This window comes from Schistocerca nitens, chromosome 6 (assembly GCF_023898315.1).
Source record: "Schistocerca nitens isolate TAMUIC-IGC-003100 chromosome 6, iqSchNite1.1, whole genome shotgun sequence".
NCBI classification, from domain to species: Eukaryota; Metazoa; Arthropoda; class Insecta; order Orthoptera; family Acrididae; genus Schistocerca; species Schistocerca nitens.
The window spans coordinates 621,968,532-621,991,591 of NC_064619.1; the positions used below are offsets into that span (position 1 = coordinate 621,968,532).

A 23,060-nucleotide genomic window follows, 5' to 3' on the forward strand; every position below is an offset into this window, starting at 1 on the left:
TAAATAATTCCAAATGGAGGTATCAACATTGTAGAAAAGGTGTTCATATACGCGATGCCTTTGTTTCGTCGGCTAGTATGGCAGGCTAATTTTTATTTTCTTGTCTCTAATTATTATTTAGTTATGCATTATAAACATTACTATCTATAGTACAAAGATATTAGACACAAGAATATAAACGGTATGCCCAACAAATTTAATGTAATAAGAGTATTACACGGGATGGTTTAGAGAAATTTTGACAATAGGGTGGCAGTATTCCCGGAATCGCGCTTAAGACGTTTTCCGGTTTATCTAAATCCTTTCAGGACGCGCTGTCTTTCAGAAACTCAGTGGCGATAGCATCGTTACTAAGTAAACAGTGAGAGACAGCCTCATATTGCTTTCAATATCATGAGACACCCACTCGTTTTATGGGGATCACACTTTAGGACAATAATAAACAATGATGTGAACATCTAGAATTTCGCAGTATAGTGCTGTAAGAAGTTGCATTTAACAGGGTATGCCCCACTTGTACGCATAAATACTTGCCGTATCTTTATTTGTACAGTTCTCCACTTGTGGCTAATTGCGAAATTTTTGTTTCAGCACGAGCCCCAGCCAACTCCAAGAGGTCACCCTTGACCCAAATATGAACGCGGCAATGGCATGTAAGTAAAGCACTTCACCAGATATCGGTGACAAAGTTGATTGCTTATATTCCTCGTTACGCAAGATCTGTTACAGAAAAATCCAGTGTCTTGTCAGCAGTGGAATGCGAAATATAAGTTGTATTTGATAGCTAGTAGATGGGCTCCTCCGTGTGCTAGGGGAAGCAGAGGTCATGGCACGATAATACACACTAGCACGTCTGAAAACTGAATCACTAAAAAGAGAAGACATGTCAGAAACAAACCTTATTCCATACATGACGCACATGACTATGCATATGAAGATCATATGGGGCTGTAGATGATCCCTGACTTAAGAAATGCGGATGACGCAGAACCCACTTCCATAAGCGGTTCCGCATGGAATCAGAAGGCATGTGTATCTTCACGGCTAATCTCCCTCCTCGCAGTTTATATGTAAAACCACCAAGCATCAAGCATGGTTGTTGGAGAACAATAACGAACAAGCCGATGACAAACAATACCCCATACATGGTCGGTGGGAGACATGTCCAGCTGATGTGTAGGCCAAATAACAGTCGTACACTTCCTTCATTGAGGAAGGTTTTCACATTTCTCCCATGAGGCCAGGCACTGTCATGCTGGAAGTTAGCCTGTTGGGTTTTTCCAAAGATAGTGTGCTGCCTCGAGCACTTAAATGTCCAGCAGTTGCTGTATCTGATTGCTTTCCCAATCAACAATTTCGTTGCCAAGGCATTTTCTTCTTAGGAATTGTACCCTATTTTTAGTGATTTGATGCAGTTTTTTATCTCTTATGTATTGATTGCTGCTCGTAAGTGGTTATTTTGATACGCTTCTTGGTCTTCAATTTAGTCTTCTTTGTGGCCGTGGGCTGTTTAGAGAGGTGGTTGCTTTCATCGCGAATGTTACTACGTATCCCGTAGACCCACACATAGTCTTTAGCGGTCTTTCTCTCAATTTCGCTGTCCTAGGAGGCTTATTAAGGAGTTCTGAGACTTTCCTCACTGTGAAGCTTCCAGACCTTTGCCAGGAATTGTCTAATTACTGCTTCTTCCTTAACTGCTTGGTGGAGAAAGCATGTTGGGAAGTTTCTTGATACGCGGAACGTGCGTTGTAGTGTCTTCTTTTAGAGTCTTAGGAGTCTCTTGATGTGAAACTTCGCTACTGTGGCCACAGACAGGGCGTACATAGTCCACCACACACTGGATACCGCCCTGTAAATTAGCAGCGGACAGTGCTGACCTTTCATAAATTAGTGGGTAGAGTTCGCCCAAGATTCCACAATGCGTCAACATGCTGCCTCCACGCCAAGTGTCATAGGTGTCGAGTTTCTGGAAGTCACCTCTTGGTAAGTAGGAGTGTCCTGGTTTAGGCTCCACTCAATTCTACTCGCCGTTGTTCGCTACGCCCCTGAACGGCGTAGAGTAGATTACCAGATTGCGGTCAATATAGGAACGTCTAACCATTCGGAACGCTCTGAACACACTTCATTTTCCTTCATACTAAGCCGATTCAAGTTTACTCAATCGCCAGTCCTGTAGGAAGCGTCTGAATTATGGACGCTCATTGTAATGCTTTTGCGTCGAATGAAGACTGCAGACAATGATACATGGAATTAGGTTTCAGCAATGGATAAGTGACGTCTTGCTAACAAGGGAACTTCCCCATCGCACCCCCCTCAGATTTAGTTATAAGCTAGCACAGTGGATAGGCCTTGAAAAACTGAACACAGATCGATCGAGAAAACAGGAAGAAGTTCTGTGGTGCTATGAAATAATAAGCAAAATATACAAACTGAGTAGTCCATGCGCAAGATATGCAAGATCAAGGAGAGTGTGAGTTCAAGAGCACCGTGGTCTCGTGGTTAGCGTGTGCAGCTGCGAAACGAGAGGTCATTGGTTCAAGTCTTTCCTCGAGTGAAAAGTTTGCTATCTTTATTTTCGCAAAGTTATGATCTGTCCGTTCGTTCATTGACATCTCTGTTCATTGTAATACGTTTAGTGTCTGTGTTTTGCGACCGCATCGCAAAACCGTGCGGTTAATAGACGAAAGGACGTGCCTCTCCAATGGGAGCCGAAAACATTTGATCGCAAGGTCATATGTCAACAGATTCTTCCACAGGAAAACACGTCTGATATATTCTATACGACACTGGTGACGGCATGTGCGTCACATGACAGGAATATGTTGTCGACCCACCTAACTTGTACACTTGGCAAATGGATAAAAAGATTCTTCTACCTTGCCCGATTCAAGTTTTCTTCTGGATGTGAGAATCACTCCCAAAAAAGTGATGAAAACATAAGAGTTTGTCACATAAACTGAAAATAAAAAATTAAACTTTTCAATCAAGGGAAGACTTGAACCAATGACCTCTCGTTCCGTAGTTGCTCACGCTAACCACGGGACCACGGCCTTCCTGAGCCCACAGTGTCCTTGACGTTGCATATCTTGCGCATCAACTACTCAGTTTGTATAGTTTGCTTATTTTTTCATAGTTTCATACAACTTCTTCCTGTTTTCTCGTTTGATCTGTGTTCAGTTTTTCAAGGCCTACCCCCTGTGCCAACTTATAACTAAATCTGAAGGGGGTGCGATGGGGAGGTTCCCTTGTAAGAACGATATTCCGGTGTAGCCGAAGGCGTCAGTGATAGATAAAATCCTTTCTAGAAGCCATTTATTTTCTGGCACAATCACATATAATTTAAACAAGAAATGTGAATGTGCTTCTCTCAGTGTCGGAGACTGAATAACTGATCTACAAATCGCCAGTGACGACCGAAACCGGTAATTTATGTTCACGTTATGTGATTGTGCCGGAAAACAACAATTTTTGAAAGGTAAGACACTTTCGTACGTGCGAACATGATGAAAAACAACCATGAGGGAGCCATCACATGGACTCCTGGTTTGTAAAACGTAATTGATATAAGAAGCGTACTAAATCGTCCGCACTTAAAATTGCAATTGCCTCCTGTTGTTATAAAGCCTTACATACACTCGTAGGTATTTAGGACGACTTTTGGTCTGAAAGACATAGCAAACTATTTGCATGGTATACTCTTGCTAGATCAAAAATTGCAGGTCTACTGTTGTGTTGTTCGGTGCTAACACTGGTTTGATGGAGCGCCTCACGCTAATATTACCCTGCATAAGACTGTGCAACCAAGGTCAGTTTGAATACTTTCATTGTAGGCAAGACTTGCTTTTTACACCCCTACCTTACGCGCTCGTCCGCCTCTGCCATCTACTACGGAATTGACGATTCCTTGAAGCCCTTAGAAGTGCCCTATCAGCCAGTCGAAGTGTACAAATATTTCTTGTTCTCGACTTAATTTCTACTTCCTATGTATACGATGTACCCATCTGATCTTGTGCATTCATCTGTAGCACCACATTTCAATATCTTCTTCTCTTTCCTTGCCTGAATTGTGTATTGTCGACGTTTCACATGCGTAAAATGCTACGTTCCATTTAAATATTTTCATAAAGTACTTCCGTAAACTTTATATGAGATACTAACATCTTTCTGTTTCTCAGGAACGCTTTTCTTATTATTGTCTGCATTTCATATCCCCTCCATTTCGCCTTTGCTGCCAAATTAATGAAACTCAGCTTCTCCCATTGTCTCATTTCGTTATGTAATTCTCTTAGCATCGCCTTATTTAATTCAGTTACGTCCTTTAACCATTAGTTCACATTTATTGATTATCCTCTTATACTGTAATATCTTTTTAATACATTATTCATTCAGTTTAACTGATCTTCTAACTTCTTTGCCATCTGTGGCATAATTACAACGTTTTAAGCACATCCCAAATTTTTATTTCTTCCCGGGAAACTTTAATTTCTCTTTGATTTCCCTTCCAGTTTGCTCAGTTTACATATTGAATAAAATGAGGGAAACGTACGCATCTGCCTCACTCCATTCTCGGCTACTGCTTTCATTCATGCCCTTGGACGCTTATAGCTGCAGTCGGGTTTCTGTACAAAGTGTATATAAATTTTCGCTCCCTGTATTTTAATCCTACTACTGCCAAAATCGCAAAGAGGGTATTCCAAACAAAATTTTCAATGGCCTTCTCTAAATCTACAAATGCTATGGACGTACATTTTACCTCTGAGATAAGTAGTAGTCAGTAATGCTTCGCGTGTGCCTAAATTTCCCTGGAATCTACTCTGACAGTCCGCAAGATATCTTACAACTAGTTAGAAAGGTTTGAAATTTACACGAGTAATTATACGGGACGTTTCAGAACGACTTTTTAAAAATTTGGTGACAAGTTTCCTACAACAAAAACGGAAAAAAGTCCTGCAAACATGGGCTCTAAAGTACACAGCTCAAGAGTTACGAGCACTTGTTCATCTTCGGCTACTATGAAACACCTCTTTTCTGCTGAAAAAGTGCTGATAGCTCTTAAAATACGCACTTGAGAGTCCATGCTTCCTGAACATTTTTCCTTCTTTAGGTTAGTACTACCTCCTCCCAAACTATGGACTGCAAATAGCTTTCACAGTATCGAGGATGAGAAAGTGTTCCTAGCTCTTACGATACGCATTTTAGAGCCCATATTTATTACACTTTTCCTATTTTGGTGTGTGAAACCTGTCCCCAAATTCCTAATTCATCATTCTGAAACACCCTATAGTCAATATACGTATTGTTTATAACCCAGTAGTTCTTCCATTTCCACAAAATTATAAGCTACAGTTTCATTTTAACCGTTACTCGGAATCGTTAGTTTGCTCATCGTAACTGGATTTGCCTGTCCTTATGGATACTCTAATCAAGAAGCCACACAATTCCAATAAAAGGTATAATTAATGACTACGTAAATACATAAGGAGTGTATTAAATTAAGTTTTATTTCAAATATAAATCAACTTTTTCCAAGCCAATTTTACAATGTTGTTTTTTAACTGTAAGAATTGGTCACATTTAACAGAAATTCTGTAGTCCGTTACTTTGTCATGCCATACAATAATAAAAAGACCGACTTAAATATAAATAGGAACTCTTTATGCCACCAATTAGAAACACAAATGATGACAACCAAACGTAAAAGAGTACAAACTTTATCAGTGTTAGTAACTATAGAAAGTATGGCACATGCTACATAACACTTTTTTCTTTATTTCTACATGTCGTTTATAGATGAACTTAAAGCATCTATCGCATTTTTGTGATTGTCTGGTGTTAGTTGTAGGTCCGTACAAATGTGTGTCTCTTTTTCGTGACCAACAAATTTGCTTGCCGCAAGTCGTTTTGTGGTTCATCAGCTGCCCCCTAGAAAATTATCTATCCTACGCTTCAAATCTATCGAGAATGAAGAATACTCTCCATCTTTCTTTTTATAAATGGCCTTGTCAAACTTAGTATAGTTTGTTTTATGTAATGATCGCGTTTCACATGTTTTCCACAATTCGACGCCTTGTACAAAACTAATCCATTTACACTCGCAATATTCAGTATTGCCGAAACAGCTACGCATGGCCATTGTTGAGTTCTTATACAGACTGAGTAATTGGCGCATTTTTGGTCTAATGTATCGTCAGTACCTTTCGTTCTGTTGCATAAGTCGACCACAATATTACTTCACCTGGGAGTGAGGGGCTTCGATCGGCTTGTATGTTTATCTGTGCTCTTGAAGCCCATCAGAATGTGCTTTGCTGTTCTAACGATCAGACAACCCCCCCGCGAAGCTATTTGGGCTTCCACAGTCGGAAAAGAATGAATATCGTTTTTGTTTACTGTTAAGTCACCCGCGTGTTCCCGATAGCGGCCACGGGAGGCAAAGTGCAATCATATTGTGGTTGGGTAGTAAAATTGAATTATCTCAGTTTTTCCATTGTTTTCATTGACAGAATTGTGATGGTGCATTGATGACGTCACCACTACACTTAGATTCTTTTTTGGGACGTACGATGGCAATGTTTTATCCTTCCCGAAACCAAATAACGTTTATTGGGTAAAAATTTTGGTCGTAATTTCCTTTTAGTTTTGTGCATCGTTCCAATATAAGTCAAACCAGTTTAGACCAGTTTGTCAACCAGCTCCACAGAAGAGAACCAGTTATCTGCAGTTATATTACTGTTTGTTCCATGTAAAGTTTCTGAATGCTGAAGTTCATTCAGTGTTGGAATTGAAAGTTGGCTTAGTTTGTTAGACTGCTTTCCCCGTGTAGATAAAAGCATTATATAAATAGTGTGTTTCAGCGACACACAGGCACATAATCTGGTCGCCATATTTAGCAGGCACCGATTTCATACAAACCCTGAAAAACATTTTCGTCTAAAAGGACAAAGCAGTTCATCAATTGTAAAATATTCCGAGCGGCTATAGTTTCTTGACAGTTCTGAATGAAATTTTCAAATATTTCTGAGGTAAGAACCGTGCCATCATTAGTTCTTGCTTCCATAGAATTCACACGATCAAATCTCAAAGCAGATAGCAGAATATAAACAGCTTTATGGGCGAAGTTATTTTGAATATTCCTCTGCCTGTTCCATCAGTTGCTCATAGGCTTTAGATATATTTATGACAGACTTGATCACAGCTGATAATAGGAACAACCCAAAGGATGCTTTCATTTACAAAATACTCGCATGATTGGTGTAGGTCGTTTTACTTTCGTACTTCTCTGAATATTCCGTTATTTTTTGTTTAGTGCATATAGTCGTGATCATTTCATCTGATATCAGCAACTGCTGCGATTCAGTTGGAGACATGTTTCATTTTTCACAAGCTGTACTTAATGATACCAGGCTGGTGAGTTATGATGTTGAGGCTTCTCCCTCTGCAGCTATTCGGGGGTGTGTAGACTCATAATCATCAGTTTTCTGCTATATTAGCAGCTTCTTTGCCTCTCAGTTTTCTGCGATCCATTGCTTTCTTCTTAAGGTTTCAAGCGACGAAAGGCCGGCCCTTACGCGTATTGAGATCAAACTGGAGCACAAAAGAGAAGCTCCGCGCGTTTATAATGTGTTAAACTGGTCTGTTGTTATCGGGAAAGCCCAAATTGAGAGGATTAAAACTGAGCTCCTGGTAACCAAACATCCTTCCTTCAAAGCGTCGGCATCTCCTGAGCGCGGTCGATCTGATTCACATATAATGCACAGCGCGAACGGTAACCGCAAGAAGTTAATAAGCACGGCATGAGAAATACGGAATCTTCGCACACTGAGAACGGAAATTTCGCTCTCTGCTACCGATGGAGTCTCTATCCACTGAGTGCTGATTGGTTTCCCGTTTGCAACTCGTGCGCGGCGCTCACTCTGTATCCTAATAGGGCACGCCTCAGGCTGATGACGCAGGGCAGACCGACCGAGTGGAGACAGATGTGCTCATTACGGCAGCCAAATTACTGTGAAGAGGCGGCCCTGCTCCCTCCGTGCTGGGAGCGGCGTCGGGGCGGATGGCGTGACGGGCTGAGGCTCGGCTCTGTGTCGTAAATAACACTGCACGAACGTGATGGAAACTTGGCGACACACATGGAGTGCAATTTCATGTTCGTATTAAGACATCAGTTTGAAATGCTATCGATTCTGTATCTTTCTTGCTGCCCCCAGTGGTTGGCTGTCAGAAGTATCCCCTCCCCGTCCCCAAATCCCTTTTGCTTTTATTTGTAAGCTATGTGTCTGTCGTGACAGATATTACGATAAACAAATCAAAATGGCCTGTACGAAGCATGCATTAAGTGATACCGTCGCATTTGTTTCAGTCTGCGAATACGCGATTTGTAGGTGATGTTCAGATGTAAAATACCTCATTGCCGGGTGTTAAATCGCAGCTTCTCAAATAAGAGAACACTGCTCCACTGTTAAATCCACGATGACCACACAATAGGTGATAGAGCGTCGTACTGTCGATATAGGTGCGGTAGAAAGCCTGTGATCATCACTTCCTCCCCCCGTCAACGCTGTTCGTATTACAGGACCCTGCCGTACACCTATTCACGCCGCTAATCATTTACGGGTATGCAGATAACGAAAGTTTTTAGCATATCACAGGGAGGCAGCCTGTTTATGACGCCAGCGTAAATTGCGCTCCATTAACTGTGATTGACTGCTCATTACAGGTGAGGACCACTAGCAAATTTTAAAGAAGGTAAACGCCTCCTCAGGCGTTACGTCTGTTGAGAGTGGCCGACTACTACCTACAAGTCAATACGAGGGACATGTATGATCGTGGGACATAGGATCAGCATGTCGTCGAACACTGCAATCTTTATTGCCAGTAGATGAATTCTGATGATGCCGCTGCTTCTTTATTCAAGCAGCCCTTCATTTGGCCTCAGTAGACTCAGTCGACCCCCTCCCTCCCCTCAGAAAAATCTGAGCAGGTACCGGGGATCAAACCCGGGTCCTTTCGCGCCAAACCCAGCGATGCGTACCATTCGGCTACGGAGACAGTCACGTCTCTTACAACTTATGCTCATAAACTGTGACAATCATGGTTGGGATATTTTCCTAGTGCCATAATAATTTTAACATGTATTCTAGCTGTTGCATTGTTGGTAAACATTTGTTGTGCACATCTTCCTTGCCCGACTTGATTCGTCCCTCTATGACGGCCAGCGTCGCTTTCTCACCTACTGCCGTGCAGCAGCTCCACACACACACACACACACACACACACACACACACACACACACACACACATCTGGGACATTTCGCAAACCTCACGTTCTGTTCTCCCTATTAATACACGTCGTTGAGCCGAATATCTCGGTAGGCTGTTTAAGGAACGCGCTGTCGGGTAAAATACGGTCCAAAAATACATTTTGTTTGTAACAAAAACAAGCGATTTCTTTGTGTTTGACTCCATCTACACATTGCAAAAATGGAACGGCAGATGCCTGCCGAAAGTTATGAGCAAATACGCATGGTCACTCGTAGACGAAACACACGGTATACAGAAGTTGTGGCTAATGCGGCTACACTATAATACACCACGAAAAAATTCTGCAAATAGGGCGTAAATCGGTAGATGCTTTGTACATGTACAAACAAATGATTACAGTTTCAGCAAAATCGGATGATATTTTCAAGAGAAAGAGCTTCACGGCTTGAGCAAGCTAATAACGCGTTGGTCCACCTGTGGCCCTTATGCGAGCAGTTATTCGGCTTGGCATTTATCGACAGTGTTCCTGGATGTCCTCCTGTGGGATATCATGCCAAATTCTGTCCAATTGGCTTGTTAGGTCGTGAAAATCCCGAGATGATGGAGGTCCGTGCACGTAATGCTTCAAAAGTTCTCAATTGGGAAGATATAGGGCGGCCTTGCTGACCAAACTAGTGTTTGGCAAGCATAGACACAAATAATAGATACATTTTGCTAAAATGTAACGCCAGGATGGAACAAAACGGGGCGTAGAGTACCGCCGACGTATCGCTGTGCTGTAATGGCGCCGCGAATGACAAAGTAAGGGGTCCTGTTATTAAATGAATTGGCATCCCCGTCCATCAGTTCTGGTTGTCCGGCCGAATGGCGGGCGATAGTCAGGTTGGTATCCCAACACTCTTAAGGCGCCTCTAGACAAGTCTTTGGCCTGGAATCTGTGACTGGAGTATAACTGGGCACCGATGAGCAGTGAAAACGGGTCTGGAATCGCCCCCAGTCAGTGATGGGATAACAACTGGATTGTCGCCCGCCGAATGCCCAATGAGGAGGAGCGATGGTCCGGGGTGTCATTTCATTTCATAGCAGAACCCCTTTGGTTGTCATCTGCGGCACCCTTAAGCGGAGCGGTACGTCGACGATATTCTGTATCCGTTTTTTTGCCCCTCATGGCAAGCCATCCAGGGCTTAGGTTTCAGTGTTTGCCAAACCCCACATTGACCAGTGAGGTCGCCGGATCTGTCTCCAATTGAGAACGTTTGCAGTATTATCGGTAGGACCTCCAACCAGCTCAGGATGTTGGCTAACTAACGCTCCAGTTGGACGAATTTGGCACGATCCTCCTCAGGAGGACAGCAAACAACTCTATGGATCACTTCCAAACCGAATTACTGCTTACATAAGGGCCAGAGGTGGGCCAACGCGTTATTGGCTTTCTCAATTCGTGAAGCTCTTTCTCTTGAATAAATCATCAAATCTTCCTAAAATTGTAATCACTAGTTTGTCTAGACACGTACGTCATACACACCGATTTCCGTCCCATTCGGCAAATTCCTTTGTGTTTTTGAGTATATTTCAGGATTCTTTCTTCTGTCAGCTTGGAGCCTACGTGTCAAAATTGAGCTGCGGCTGTTCATAAAGAGTCCGTTGGTGGCTACTGTAGTGGCCACTGTTGTAGCATGTTTTGAAAGCAAGAGTGCTCGGACGCGTGCCGACGCCACAGCAGCCTGCAAGGAGCAGGGCCTGCAGCGCGCCAGCTGTGTGCAGGCGGTGAATGCCTCCCCGTCTTTCCCCCTCACGGCTTCCATTTCCAAGTCAGTCAGTCAGTCAGTCATTGTTAACTTGTGTAGACCTGCTCACCACTGTTTTTCAGCGGCCGCGTCTAAATGTGGAAATGCACTTGACAGATGAGTTTATGGTTAAGAAAACTCTTCGTGGACTCACCACAGCAGTGTGTCCTTCGTGTTTTAAAGTTTGCAGACCTCTCCCCCTTCACTTGCCATGGGATTTGCATCTCCCACAACTGTTTTGCATGCCCCTCTTCTGCACTTCCAGTGCATTATGTATCTTCTCATAACGCTCATCCACACATTCGTTGAAGGGGTTGCTGGCTAGTTGCTACTTGCTAGGTATACCAGGATTAAGGAAGAATAGGAACACGCTGGGGTTAGTAAAAAGTCTCTTACTGTTACTTCAGTCTTATCAGCATCAGTTTATCTTGCTTTTATAACTTTTATTTTTATTCTCTTTTTTACAAGTAATCATACTCTCGTGTTCTGGTTATTAAAAATCTGTAATCTCCACATAAAACTCTTCGACCACCAATCCCTCTCCCTCCGCACCTTATTTCGCTCCTATGAAGTACGTCCAATTTGTTTCTGTTTATCTCGTGTGTAGAATGTTCTAATTGTTGTCAACTCTTGTAGTTTTTCGCTCCTCGCTTTGTTCCATTTCTTCTTACTTGTAATTGTTTCTGAAAAACTAAGATAACTGGCGCTACGGTCGCAGGTTCGAATCCTGCCTCGGGCATGGATATGTGTGATGTCCTTAGGTTAGTTAGGTTTAAGTAGTTCTAGGTTCTAGGGGACTGATGACCAAAGAAGTTAAGTCCCATAGTGCTCAGAGCCATTTGAACCAAAAGATAATTGGTAAACCCTAGAATTAACCGGTGAGACCTAAGATTTACCATTGCGGCATTTACTGGCACCTGGTTAAAGTCGACGACGCTATCAGTAAAAAATAAATTCTATTCGCAACGCAAACGCACCATCGGTTGGTGTGTAGATGGTAAGAGGTGCAATTCTCGGTGATAGGGAGAACGTCCACCAGAGTGCATTGTTGGCAGGCCTAGTAGGGTATATAGAGGCCATGAACAATATCACGTGATAAGTGAGTACTGCGAAAAACGCGTAGACACAACGTACTCGTCTGAGACAACGTTATCAGCACCTGACAGTTTGAAATGAGTCTCGTTACGACTCTCCTTTTGGCCAGCTCCGCGATTCGTGCAATGTCCATATTTGTAAGCTGTTCAGATGTGAGAGTGGCCCATTGCTGGACTAAATGGAAAGATGAGGGCATGCATACTCGTCAAGATTGCTGCCAGGAGGACGTCTGACCACTAAAAGGGAGGAGCGCTCTATTGTGCGCCGAACACATAGTAACCCCCTTCACATCTTCGACTGCCATTTGAGACCGAATAATGGACCCCGCCCAACATTGTGCCATCGAGCACCATTGATTATAGACTAAGGAATCATCGTCCAATATGTAGGTTGCCATTAACACAACGCAAACAGCTGCGTTTGGATTTGCACCGTGACCAGGAAGCATGGACTGCTAACGAATGCTGATGCATTGTCTTCAACGATGAGTCGCAGAAGAGCTGCACAGGATTACAGTCGTCGGTGAGTGAGTCTGAGACCTGCGGAGAGGACCCACTATTCCCATGTTTTGGACAGGCACAGAGATATTACTCCTGGCACCATGGTGTGGGGAGCCAGCGGGTATGACTTGAGGTCGCGGCCGGTAGTGATTGAGGGAACTCTGACGAGACAACGGTTGTCAAGTAGTCCTGCTCCCTCATGTGTTACCTCGCATGTGACAGTACTGTGCTGCCATTTTTCAACAAGCCAGTATTTATCCTTACATGACAAGTATGTCTATGAACCGTCTGCATTATGTAGAACATGTCGTCAGGGACTGGCTCTCCAAACTTCATTCCAGTGCCAATACCCAGGATCTCAAAGACCATTTTCAACGGTTGTGGGCTAGCTTGCCTCAGGAGATGGTACAACGGCTTTGGCACCATTCCGAACCTAATCATTCCATGCATCCAGACCAGAGGGCGGTGCAGCGTCATGTCGATAAGTACGCTGTCAGCTTCGTTTCATTGCTCTTCCGCGTTTTTACTTCCCCTCTACATCTATCTCAGTTCTAATAATCACCAGGATCAACTATCATCTTTTTCACTTCAGATGATTACGAATCTCCATCAGTACGTTACCTACTGGCTCGCTCACACTCGACTGCTCACTTCCTATTTCAAAACAAACGCGTACACTTAAATTTGAAAACTCCGTTTGTCACAAAGACAATGGCTAACGAATGTCCCTCTCCCAAAGAACGTGGCCCTCGATAGATACGGTACCCCTACACACAACAAGAGATACTTCAGTGTGCAGGCTGTTGACGAGTTTAACTTGAATGCAGGAAAACTAGTCTATGAGGAAGTGAAGTTGGTTGTGTGGTACGGTGAAATTAAAATGCCGGACGTTTTTTCGGAAAAAGTGAATGTTGCCGAGTAATTTAGATACAGATCTTTTTAGACATACAATAAATTTTAAAAGTGGAGAACTGCGAAACATGATATTTTTATAGATAATATAACGATCGTTTCAGCTTGAGTATATGCGTGCAATCGCGGAAGGACGTGCACGCCCGTCGCCCGCTATCTCCAGTCGCATGCATACGCTCAATCCCGGTATAAATCGTACTTGCGAGCAGAGGTCCCCAGCGGTGGGACTGACTTTTTGAAACGGTCTGTACTGTGATGTAGCTTAATATCCCAGCTATCATACCCTGCTGCCATTCAGCCTGGTAGGCAGTCATTCACGAGTTATTGACGAAAAAGAATTTCGAAATTTTGCGCGACGCTCAATACCATTACTATAGTAGCTTCATATTGACTGGTTGCTCGGTGTAATGGATAGGGTAAGGTCTTGACATGGAGAAGGTCATGGACTGGAATCTCGCAAGTACTTTATTTTTAATTTTTTATCTAAATTAGTCATCATTATTCTAATTCAAATAATTAATTTAAATGTAATTTCATATATCCAATTCTTTGTGACATCACATTTTAACCAGCATATCAGCTTATTCCTTTGCTCTCATTTTTCTTCCTATCATTCTTTTCCCCCCTTGAAATCTTTACTCACGTGATTTTCATTAATTTTATGTATTAATTTCGATTTAATTTCTTTCGTTTTATTGTCCTATTTTATCGTCAATGTTATTGCATTCATTATTTCTATTCATCACTTTTCGTGGATTTAGTTGTACATAGCAACGGCTGCCTGGACAGTAATTTATTGCTTGGAGTCCCCATGCCCAAATCGCAACGGGCACGTACTCCTTGTCAGTCATAGGGAGTTTTCAGCTTAGACGCCAACAGTTCCATCCCTGAGTGAGTGGTCAGGGGGCTGGCTACCACCGTGCAGGTACTTGACGCCGCCCCCCCCCCCCCCCCCCCTACACACACACACACACACACACACACACACACACACACAGTATAGCTACCGTTCTGAGGTGTATTACCCTATTAAAGGGAAGGGTGCACAGATGGAAAGGCATTAACGTGGAGCACACACCGCATTGGGCGGGCTTCCTGCACGATCCGCACCTATGAATTTTGAAAATTGGAGGCACGTCGTACCCAACAGTGAGATCCATTTGTTTATTTAATGAAAAATTGTGGAATACACCGGAAATGGAAACGCTAGGCACGATCATAAACCAGGTCCCAGCAGGGTCGGCACAATAAAATCATCCGATGGATAGGCAGAGGGGGAAAAGGGGTAGTGGAAGTATAAGCATGCAGCGCGGAAAGGAAGAAATGCTGCAAAGGCTGGGGCCCTGTGGCAACGAACAGACTCTTCCAATCGTTTTCTATGTAATTTTGCTGGCGACATTAGATAGTGAAAAGGTGGATCAACGGTTGACAGTGTTCAGTTTGCTAAGTGTCCGTCAGAGCGCAGTTTATGTAGCAATTTCATAAGAGTCATTACACTTTCAATTCAGTTACTCGAATCGTTTTCATTTGCTACTGTGACGTATACATGAGATAACAGTTAACTATCTTATATCGGGTATATTTTGGCACATTAAAGACATTGTTGGTCTGCTTTTATCCAGACAAATGGTAGCAACGTAGCTGAAAACAGTGATCGACATGTTGTGTTACTTTTGGTAACCGATATGACTAATTTATCAGTCTCGCTCGCAGCTGCGTTCTACGCTGTCTCCACACTGGCACAGCTTGAGAAAAATTCAATGATGATACAATTTGGTAAGTCTAACAGTAAATAGGGGAATTTTCCCCACCTCTGAGCACAGTGTCACATAAAAGAGCGCATACACTTGGCGGAGTATTCAAAGCGAATCCCGTGACGTCGAGGGAATTTTTCTGATCGTTAGATCGCCAGATGATCTTACAAATGTGTTTCTGCTAGACAGGAGCCCGAGTTGACGGTTGTATTATGTGCATAGGGGGTTGAACCAATGTAAATGCACGTTGTCGTAACAACATAATGGGACCTGGCCGCAATATGTTGGATATCGGCAGTTCCTATTTGATTAGGCAGATTTTATCCTAGTGCAAGTGCGCGCGATTTTACAATGGTAGTACAACTATAGTAACAGCTGACTGGTAGTTTGACATAAAATTTAGATTTTTTTCCGATTTCTCGCAACCTAGGGCCCATCAGGGGCGGCGTTTATGGGGAAAGCTCCCGTTTGGAATGAGTGGCACCATGGTGGATCAGCCGCAAATATAGCTGATGAAGTTATCTCCCACAGGTGACCATACGGCCATAGCAGTCTCTGTGAAAGGACAGTCATCTTTCAATGCAGAGAGATACGACAATAAAATGTTCCCTTCCCTGGCTACGCCGTGGGGGGAACATAGGGCTAAGTGGCATGCAGAGCAATATTCTCCGCAATACTCGATTTGTATCAAGGGCTGATACTGATATCTTCGTGGCCTCGAAGCCCTTGTTCTTTGTGGAGAACTTGGAAGACATGTTTGGAGAAGTGGCAGCCATCTCCAGAATGAAAAGTGGGTCAATTTTGATCACAATTGCATCCCCTTCCCAGTCATAGGCACTGTTTATTTATAACAAGCTGCGTGACATACCGGTAACTGTCACTCCCCATAACAGTCTAAATTTAGTTCAGGGCATAATTTTTCACAGAGATCTGCTCTTAAAATCCAGTAATGAGCTACGCACCAACTTAGAGTGGCAGGATGTACACTTCGTTCATCGTGTGCATAGTGTTGCTACAAGGCCTTGGCCTTTGAGGGTGAAGACGACGATATACTGAATCACTGTGAAAACTTATTTCCCCTCCCCCATGCGGTGCTTAAAGTGTCTGATATTTGGGCACATGTCTTAGCGTTGGAATGCTAGTCCTGTCTGTCAAGATCCCGGATGAGTGCTACACGTGAATGCTCCTTGGTCCCTGCCCCGTCTGTGTCACCTGTGGCAAGCACCATTCTCCATGCTCACCAGGCTGAATTGTTTTTCAGAGAGAGAAGAAAATACAAGAATACAAGACTCTGGACTAACACAAGTTACCAAGAGACCAAGAAGTAAAAGCAGTTGCACCTGGCATGTCGAACAGTGTTAGGTGCTACAGCTATAACGACGTCCTCCCCTCCCCTTTGGCCATAGTACTGCTACTCATTACACCTCCTATAGTGGACCCTCAGGGCCGCACAACCATGCTTGCCCCACTGATGGTTGGAGCTCCCCCTCTTGCTGCTTTCCCCACACCATCTTTGGGCATGGTGGCTTCTCACCCACCTGGGACATTGGTCACCACCTCCCAGCCAGAGGCAAATCACCTTGCTCCAGCTTCTCTCGCCATAAAGGGGTCCCTCGGGACACTTTCTTCCACGGTTTCCACGGACACTAGTCAGTGGCTGAAGGAGCCACAGGCTGCTGGTTGCAGGGCATCGTGATCATCATCTTTACCTGAAATTGATTTAGGGAAGCCCTCGCAATGATTGTGATCCTCTAAGGAGAGGAAAGACAAAGTCCTCAAAGAACAAAAACATTTTGGTGGCCCTTACGCCCCCAGACCTTGCCTGTTCCACTCCTGCGGCTGAGACAGAGATTCTGGCTGCACCTGAGGCCCAATTTCGCACCACACTATGGAACCCAGAACCTGTGTATATTGATGCAATAACTCTTCAACCAATTGACGGTAAGGCATATAATACGACCCTTGGTCCCCTCATGGTCTCAGTGTACACCGACAACATTGCTCTCCATTGGAATTGTAGCGTTTTTCTCCCTCACCTGGCTGATCTAACATATCTTTTAAGCACTTCACCTGCCATCTTCATTCCCCTTCAGAAGTTTTGGTTTCCTGCAATGCAGATCCCAGCCTTCCGTGGGTACCAGGGATATTGTAAGAATCGTGCTACGTGTGATGGGGATTGCACATATGTTCTACATAATGTATAGTGAATTTGTGCCTCTTAATACACCTTTCGAGGCTGTGGCCGTTTGGGTAATGGCATCTCAAGATATTACCATCTGCAATGTTTACCTCCCTCCCGATGGTGAAGCGTCTTGGAATATATTGTTTGCATTGGTTTCTCAGCTCTCCCACACCTTTCCTAATTTTGGATGTATCCAGTGCGCATAACCGTTTGTGGGGTGGAACCACGGTCACTGGTCGCGATAAAGACCTTGAAAAGTTATTGGCAGAACTTGACCTTTGTTTCTTCAGTACTGGTACCCCAACACTTCAGTGTGGTGCACAGAACCTTCTCGACGCACATAACCTTCTCGACCACTGACGTTTTCATTTACAGCCCTTGTTATCTTCTCCCATTTCTCCACTGGAGGGTCCACAATGACCTGTGGGGTAGTGCTCACTTCCCGATCTTCCTGTCCCTTCCTCAGTGCCACTCTCTTGAACGCCTGCCCAGATAGGCTCTCAACAGTACTGAGTGGGGTGTTTTCGCTTCTGCTGTCGACTTTGATTCCCCACCATATGGAGATATCGACTAGACAGTCCAGAGTACAATTAGTGCCATTCTTTCGCCAGCTGATATACGATGGTGTGTTCCTTGGGCCCACATCGACAGACGACAGTACAGTGAGTTAACTGTAAGACGGCAGAGTTCTGATGGGAGTGCGGGGAGAGGAGGAAGCAAGCATTGGCTGGCGTGGGGTGACGAGTCGTTGGGAGGGGGGGGGGGGGGGGCAAGGCACGCCTACCAGTTGCAGTGCTGGCACTACAAATTGCGCGTCATGCTTACACAAAAGCAGACGAAAGGCTTGGAAGTAAAACTCGCTTTAAATGTTGTTCGTAAACGAAACTGAAATCGTCGTGTACATTAAAATCTATATACATAAAAATGAATGTATGTACGTTTGTCTACTATGCGCTCACAAACCATTCATCCGATTGCAATGAAACTTTGGTAAGTTGTTCTCCGAACGCCCGAAGAGAGTAATGGACAATGTTTCAACAGTTAGGTTATTGTAACATGCGTAGTGCAATTGATTAGGTAAAGGCTTGTCATGCAACGTTCGATCCCGGGCGGGAAAAAAGGTTCGATTCCCACTGCTCGCAATTTTTTTTCATTTTATTTCATTCCCCGCAATGTTAAACTGTTAATTATAAGATTTAAATATACTTAAACGGGTCATATAGTATAACGTAACTGTCAATCTCTATATATAAAAATGAATGTATGTATGTCTGCCCTCTGTGCGTTCCCAAACCATTCATCCGATTGCGATGAAGTTTTGGTGATTTGTTCTCCGTACGCCCACGAAGGTTCCCAGCCGGAAAAAAAAGAAATAAGACTCATTCTTGAGGAGATATGACGTCATGAACAATGAGATGCCACCGCGGGAAAATACCCAGATTTATGCGTCCACGGGCCGGCCGGAGTGGCCGTGCGGTTCTAGACGCTACAGTCTGGAGCCGAGCGACCGCTGCGGTCGCAGGTTCGAATCCTGCCTCGGACATGGATGTGTGTGATGTCCTTAGGTTAGTTAGGTTTAAATAGTTCTAAGTTCTAGGCGACTGATGACGTCAGAAGTTAGGTCGTTGGTTGGTTGGTTGGTTTGGGGAAGGAGACCAGACAGCGTGGTCATCGGTCTCATCGGAGTAGGGAAGGATGGGGAAGGAAGTCGGCCGTGCCCTTCCAGAGGAACCATCCCGGCATTTGCCTGGAGTGATTTAGGGAAATCACGGAAAACCTAAATCAGGATGGATGGACGCGGGATTGAACCGTCGTCCTCCCGAATGCGAGGAAGTTAGGTCGCATAGTGCTCAGAGCCATTTGAACCATTATGCATCCACTATTTGAGAATGAGAGCACTTAGCGACTAGCAACAAACGTTGCATACAATTTCAAACCTTTACGAAAATTTTTCTCGCTGACACCCCCCACAAAAAATGAAAGGAGAAAAGGTTGTCGCTTACTGCATTTTCTCAGTACATACCGTAAATCTGCCGCAGTAGGCATGACGTTTTAATGTATTATTTCGTTACTATTAACTGTAATCGCAACATATTTCGCATACAGTAAATACATATATCAGTAAGTGCGCCGGCAAATTTACGTCTCTTTACGACATATAATTCAGGAGATATGACGTGGTAAACATCGAGCTGCGTGAAAAAGTGCCGCGTCAGGCATGACGTTTTGTTCTATTATTTCTTCACTACTAACACTATTCGCAACGCGTTTCGCAAACGTTAAAAAAAGTATATAAAACCACGGGCGTATTCCTAAAAAACTCCAGAGATGGGCCAGCAACTGGCTCTTCACTCATTTTGATGATTTTTAGCACAACTACAGAATAAAAACACACAGAACAGTACAGCGCAAAACAATAACGAAGCAGATGACAATGGCTACCTTGCACAACACGGTCAGCTACGTAATGTTGGCAGCAGTCGGAACTGCGCGCCTACCGAAGCATTCCGACGTTTACCGACTACAGATTCAGGACTGGGGAGAGGTCTGCCATCTAAAAGTTTACACACTGTACAGTCATTTGCAGGTTTGGCCTAAGATCAGACTTCTGTGTCCTACCAGACACCTGCAGGTGTACCTTGGGTGGCACTGTCTACACTGACTCAGGCGCTGTTGTCGAACATTTTTCTATGCACTATTCTCTAGCTTCAGCGTCTGAGAATTATCAAGCTGTCTTTCATGTTCTAAACAGCGGGTAGAGCGAAAGCAATTGTCTTCTACTACACACCACCTGGGGCCACGTAATGCTCTATCCAGTGATAGGAATTCGTCAGTGCCCCAGCCCACTAGCCTGATACAGCTGTAGGGCCACATTTACTGTGACCTGCAGGGCTATGCCTTGATCTTATCACCGACTGGCTGAAAAGTTTGACACTTCTCGGCCTCCCCTTTGGAACAAACGAATGAACTCGCCCAGCACTTTGGATGAAAATAGATCACTGCGCATTGGCCACCGTATCCTGCGTTTGCTATACCTGTAGTTTGTCAGCCTCATGTCCTTGCCACCCTTCACCGCATATAGAGCGAGGGCAGGTTCCCATCACAATGGGGAGAAAGCATAATTGTCCCAGTGCTGAAACCAGGTAACTACCCCCTATAGATGAACAGTTATCGTCCAGTAAGTCTCACCAAAATTCTCTATAAGTTGGTTGAACGCACTGTGAGTCGGCGGCTTTGTTGGCTCCTTGAGCCTCGGGGTGTTCTGACTCCGTCCCAGGGTGGATTTCGCCAATGTTGTTTCAGTAGCGATAATTTGGTTTACCTGGAGTCTGCCATCCGAACAGCGTTTGCCCAATATCAACACCTTATAGCTGTTCTCTTCGACCTGCAAAAGGCTGATGACACCACATGCTTGCCACTTTCCCGAGTAGGGTCTCTGGGGTCTGCTCCAGATTTCCCGTACGTACATTCTGGGTTTGAGTTGGTGCTTCCCACAATACTCCCCCCCCCCCCCCCCCCTATTCAAGAGAATTTGGGTCTTGCAGTGCTCTGTACTGAATGTTCCTCTCTTGCTGGTAGTTATCAATGGTCTAGCAGCAGCTGTGGGGTCCTCATTATCACCCTCCTACAATGCCGACCGATTTTGTTTATACTGTTGCTCCTCTAGTGTGGGTGTCACTGAACATCGACCGCAGTGCACAATAGGAAGGCACAGGCATGGGTCATCATCCACGGCTTTTAGTTTTCACCTGCGAAGACTCGTGTCGTGCACTTCTGTCGACGTCATAGCGTTTACCACAACCATGGCTTTACCTCGACAATCAACCACTCAGTTTGGTGGAGAATTATCACTTCCTAGGACTGGTCTTTAATTGTCGATTGATGTGGATCCCCAATCTTCCCCAGCTTAAGTAGAAGTGCTGGCTGCACCTTAATATATTTCGCAGTCTGAGTAACACCCGCTGGGGTGCAGATCACACTATTCTTCTGTGGCTTTACAAAGCCCTGATACAATTCCGCCTCGATTATATGAGTCTGACATACGGTCGTATCGCCTGCAGACACTGCATCCGATACACCACTGCGGGGTTCAACTTGCGACGATCTTTTCGAACGAGCCCTGTGAACAGGTTACTCATGGAGGGTAGGGTCTCTCCATTACGGATGTGACACCAACAACAGCTTGTCAGTTACGGTGTTCACGGTCGCAGCTCCCTTAAGCATCTGAACTACAATCACCTCCTTCCAGATACGGTAGTCCACTTTCCGCAACGGCGGCCGCGATCAGGGATTACGATTGCAATCCGCATCCGAACTATCCTCTCTGAACTTCAGTTGTTTCCTATTCCACCTCTCCTCCGGACCCACTCCCGTAACCTCGAAGGTGCATCTCATCGGCACAGCTTTGTCCTGACGTATCACAATGTTCGAAAGATTCGTTTCACCCTGACGCGCTCTGCCGCCAATTTTGCTCCATCTGTGGCGCATCCCAGGATTCAGAAATAGTCTACGCTAATGATTCAGTGGTTGCTGGTCAAGTATAGGCTTTGCTTATACTCAGGCGGAACTGCTCTCCTTGGCGAATTGTTTTCACTGCATTGTTGGTAGCCACCTCTCGTGTTCTCGAGAGAGCAAGAGGTAACCCTGATTCTCTCGTGCTGGCAAAGAAGCGATAGTAACAGATCCGTTCTGTTGGACAATTTGGAAAATACTAATCAGTAGACCTTGCACCATCTTTGGAGAAAGCATCAGGTTCAACTTTGTAACCACTGCTTCACATGTGGTATGTTTCACCTTTTCTGTGTTCGGAGCCATTTCATTTTAGGTCCTTTTTATTCCAGTGAACAGAAAATGTCACATCCAGCCAGATCTTGTGAGTAGAACAGGTTGGAAGCCCTTATGTATTAATATATTAATATTATAATAATATTGTGTTCGTGAATTGTATCGGCTAAAAATGAAATAAATTCCAGTCACATTTCGACAAAATCTCTGCCTGATGTTACCTTTATCACCTGGATGTCAATGTAGAAACATATGCGCTATAATAAGTGAGACGGTTGTAACCTCGTTTGACCACACGATCAATGAAGGACAACTACGTTCATGACGCAAATACTGGAGTCATGTGTGGTGACAGGAAGTGTGCGTAAAGGAAGTGATGTGCGTAGATTCGTCCCTGTTTTCACCAAGCGAGATGGCGCAGTGGTAAGCTCTCGCATTTGGGAGAATGACAAGTCAAATCTCTGTGCGGCCATCCAGGTTAAGGAAATTTCCGTGATGGCTCATTTGAAACAAAAGGCCGATTTTCTTCCCCAAGTCCGAGCTTGTGTTTCACCTCCGATAGCCCCGTCGTGGACAAGCAGTTGAAACCTAACCTTGCTTCCGATACACAAAGTTTTAGTATATTGCTCATGTATATGGAATCCATGTCAGATGGAGTAAGGAAAGTCAGAAATCTCATTCAAGAAACAAGGAAGGTAGGATAAGGATTTCAGTTTCATTGTAGAGGTCATTAGAGACTGATCACAAGGATGGGAAAAAAATCGGCCGTGACGTTTCAAAATAACCA

General features: G+C 44.3%; 1 protein-coding gene across 5 annotated transcripts in view; it reads left to right on the top strand.

The window, feature by feature from the left end:
- LOC126263719 (centrosomin-like) overlaps positions 1-23,060 on the top strand; it is a 399,259-nt gene that overhangs the window by 205,295 nt on the left and 170,904 nt on the right. For all 5 annotated transcript variants that reach the window (XM_049960867.1, XM_049960870.1, XM_049960865.1 and 2 more), the window contains exon 2: positions 592-653. In XM_049960867.1, coding sequence (XP_049816824.1) covers positions 592-653 — 62 coding nt within the window. The remainder of the gene's footprint in view (positions 1-591; positions 654-23,060) is intronic.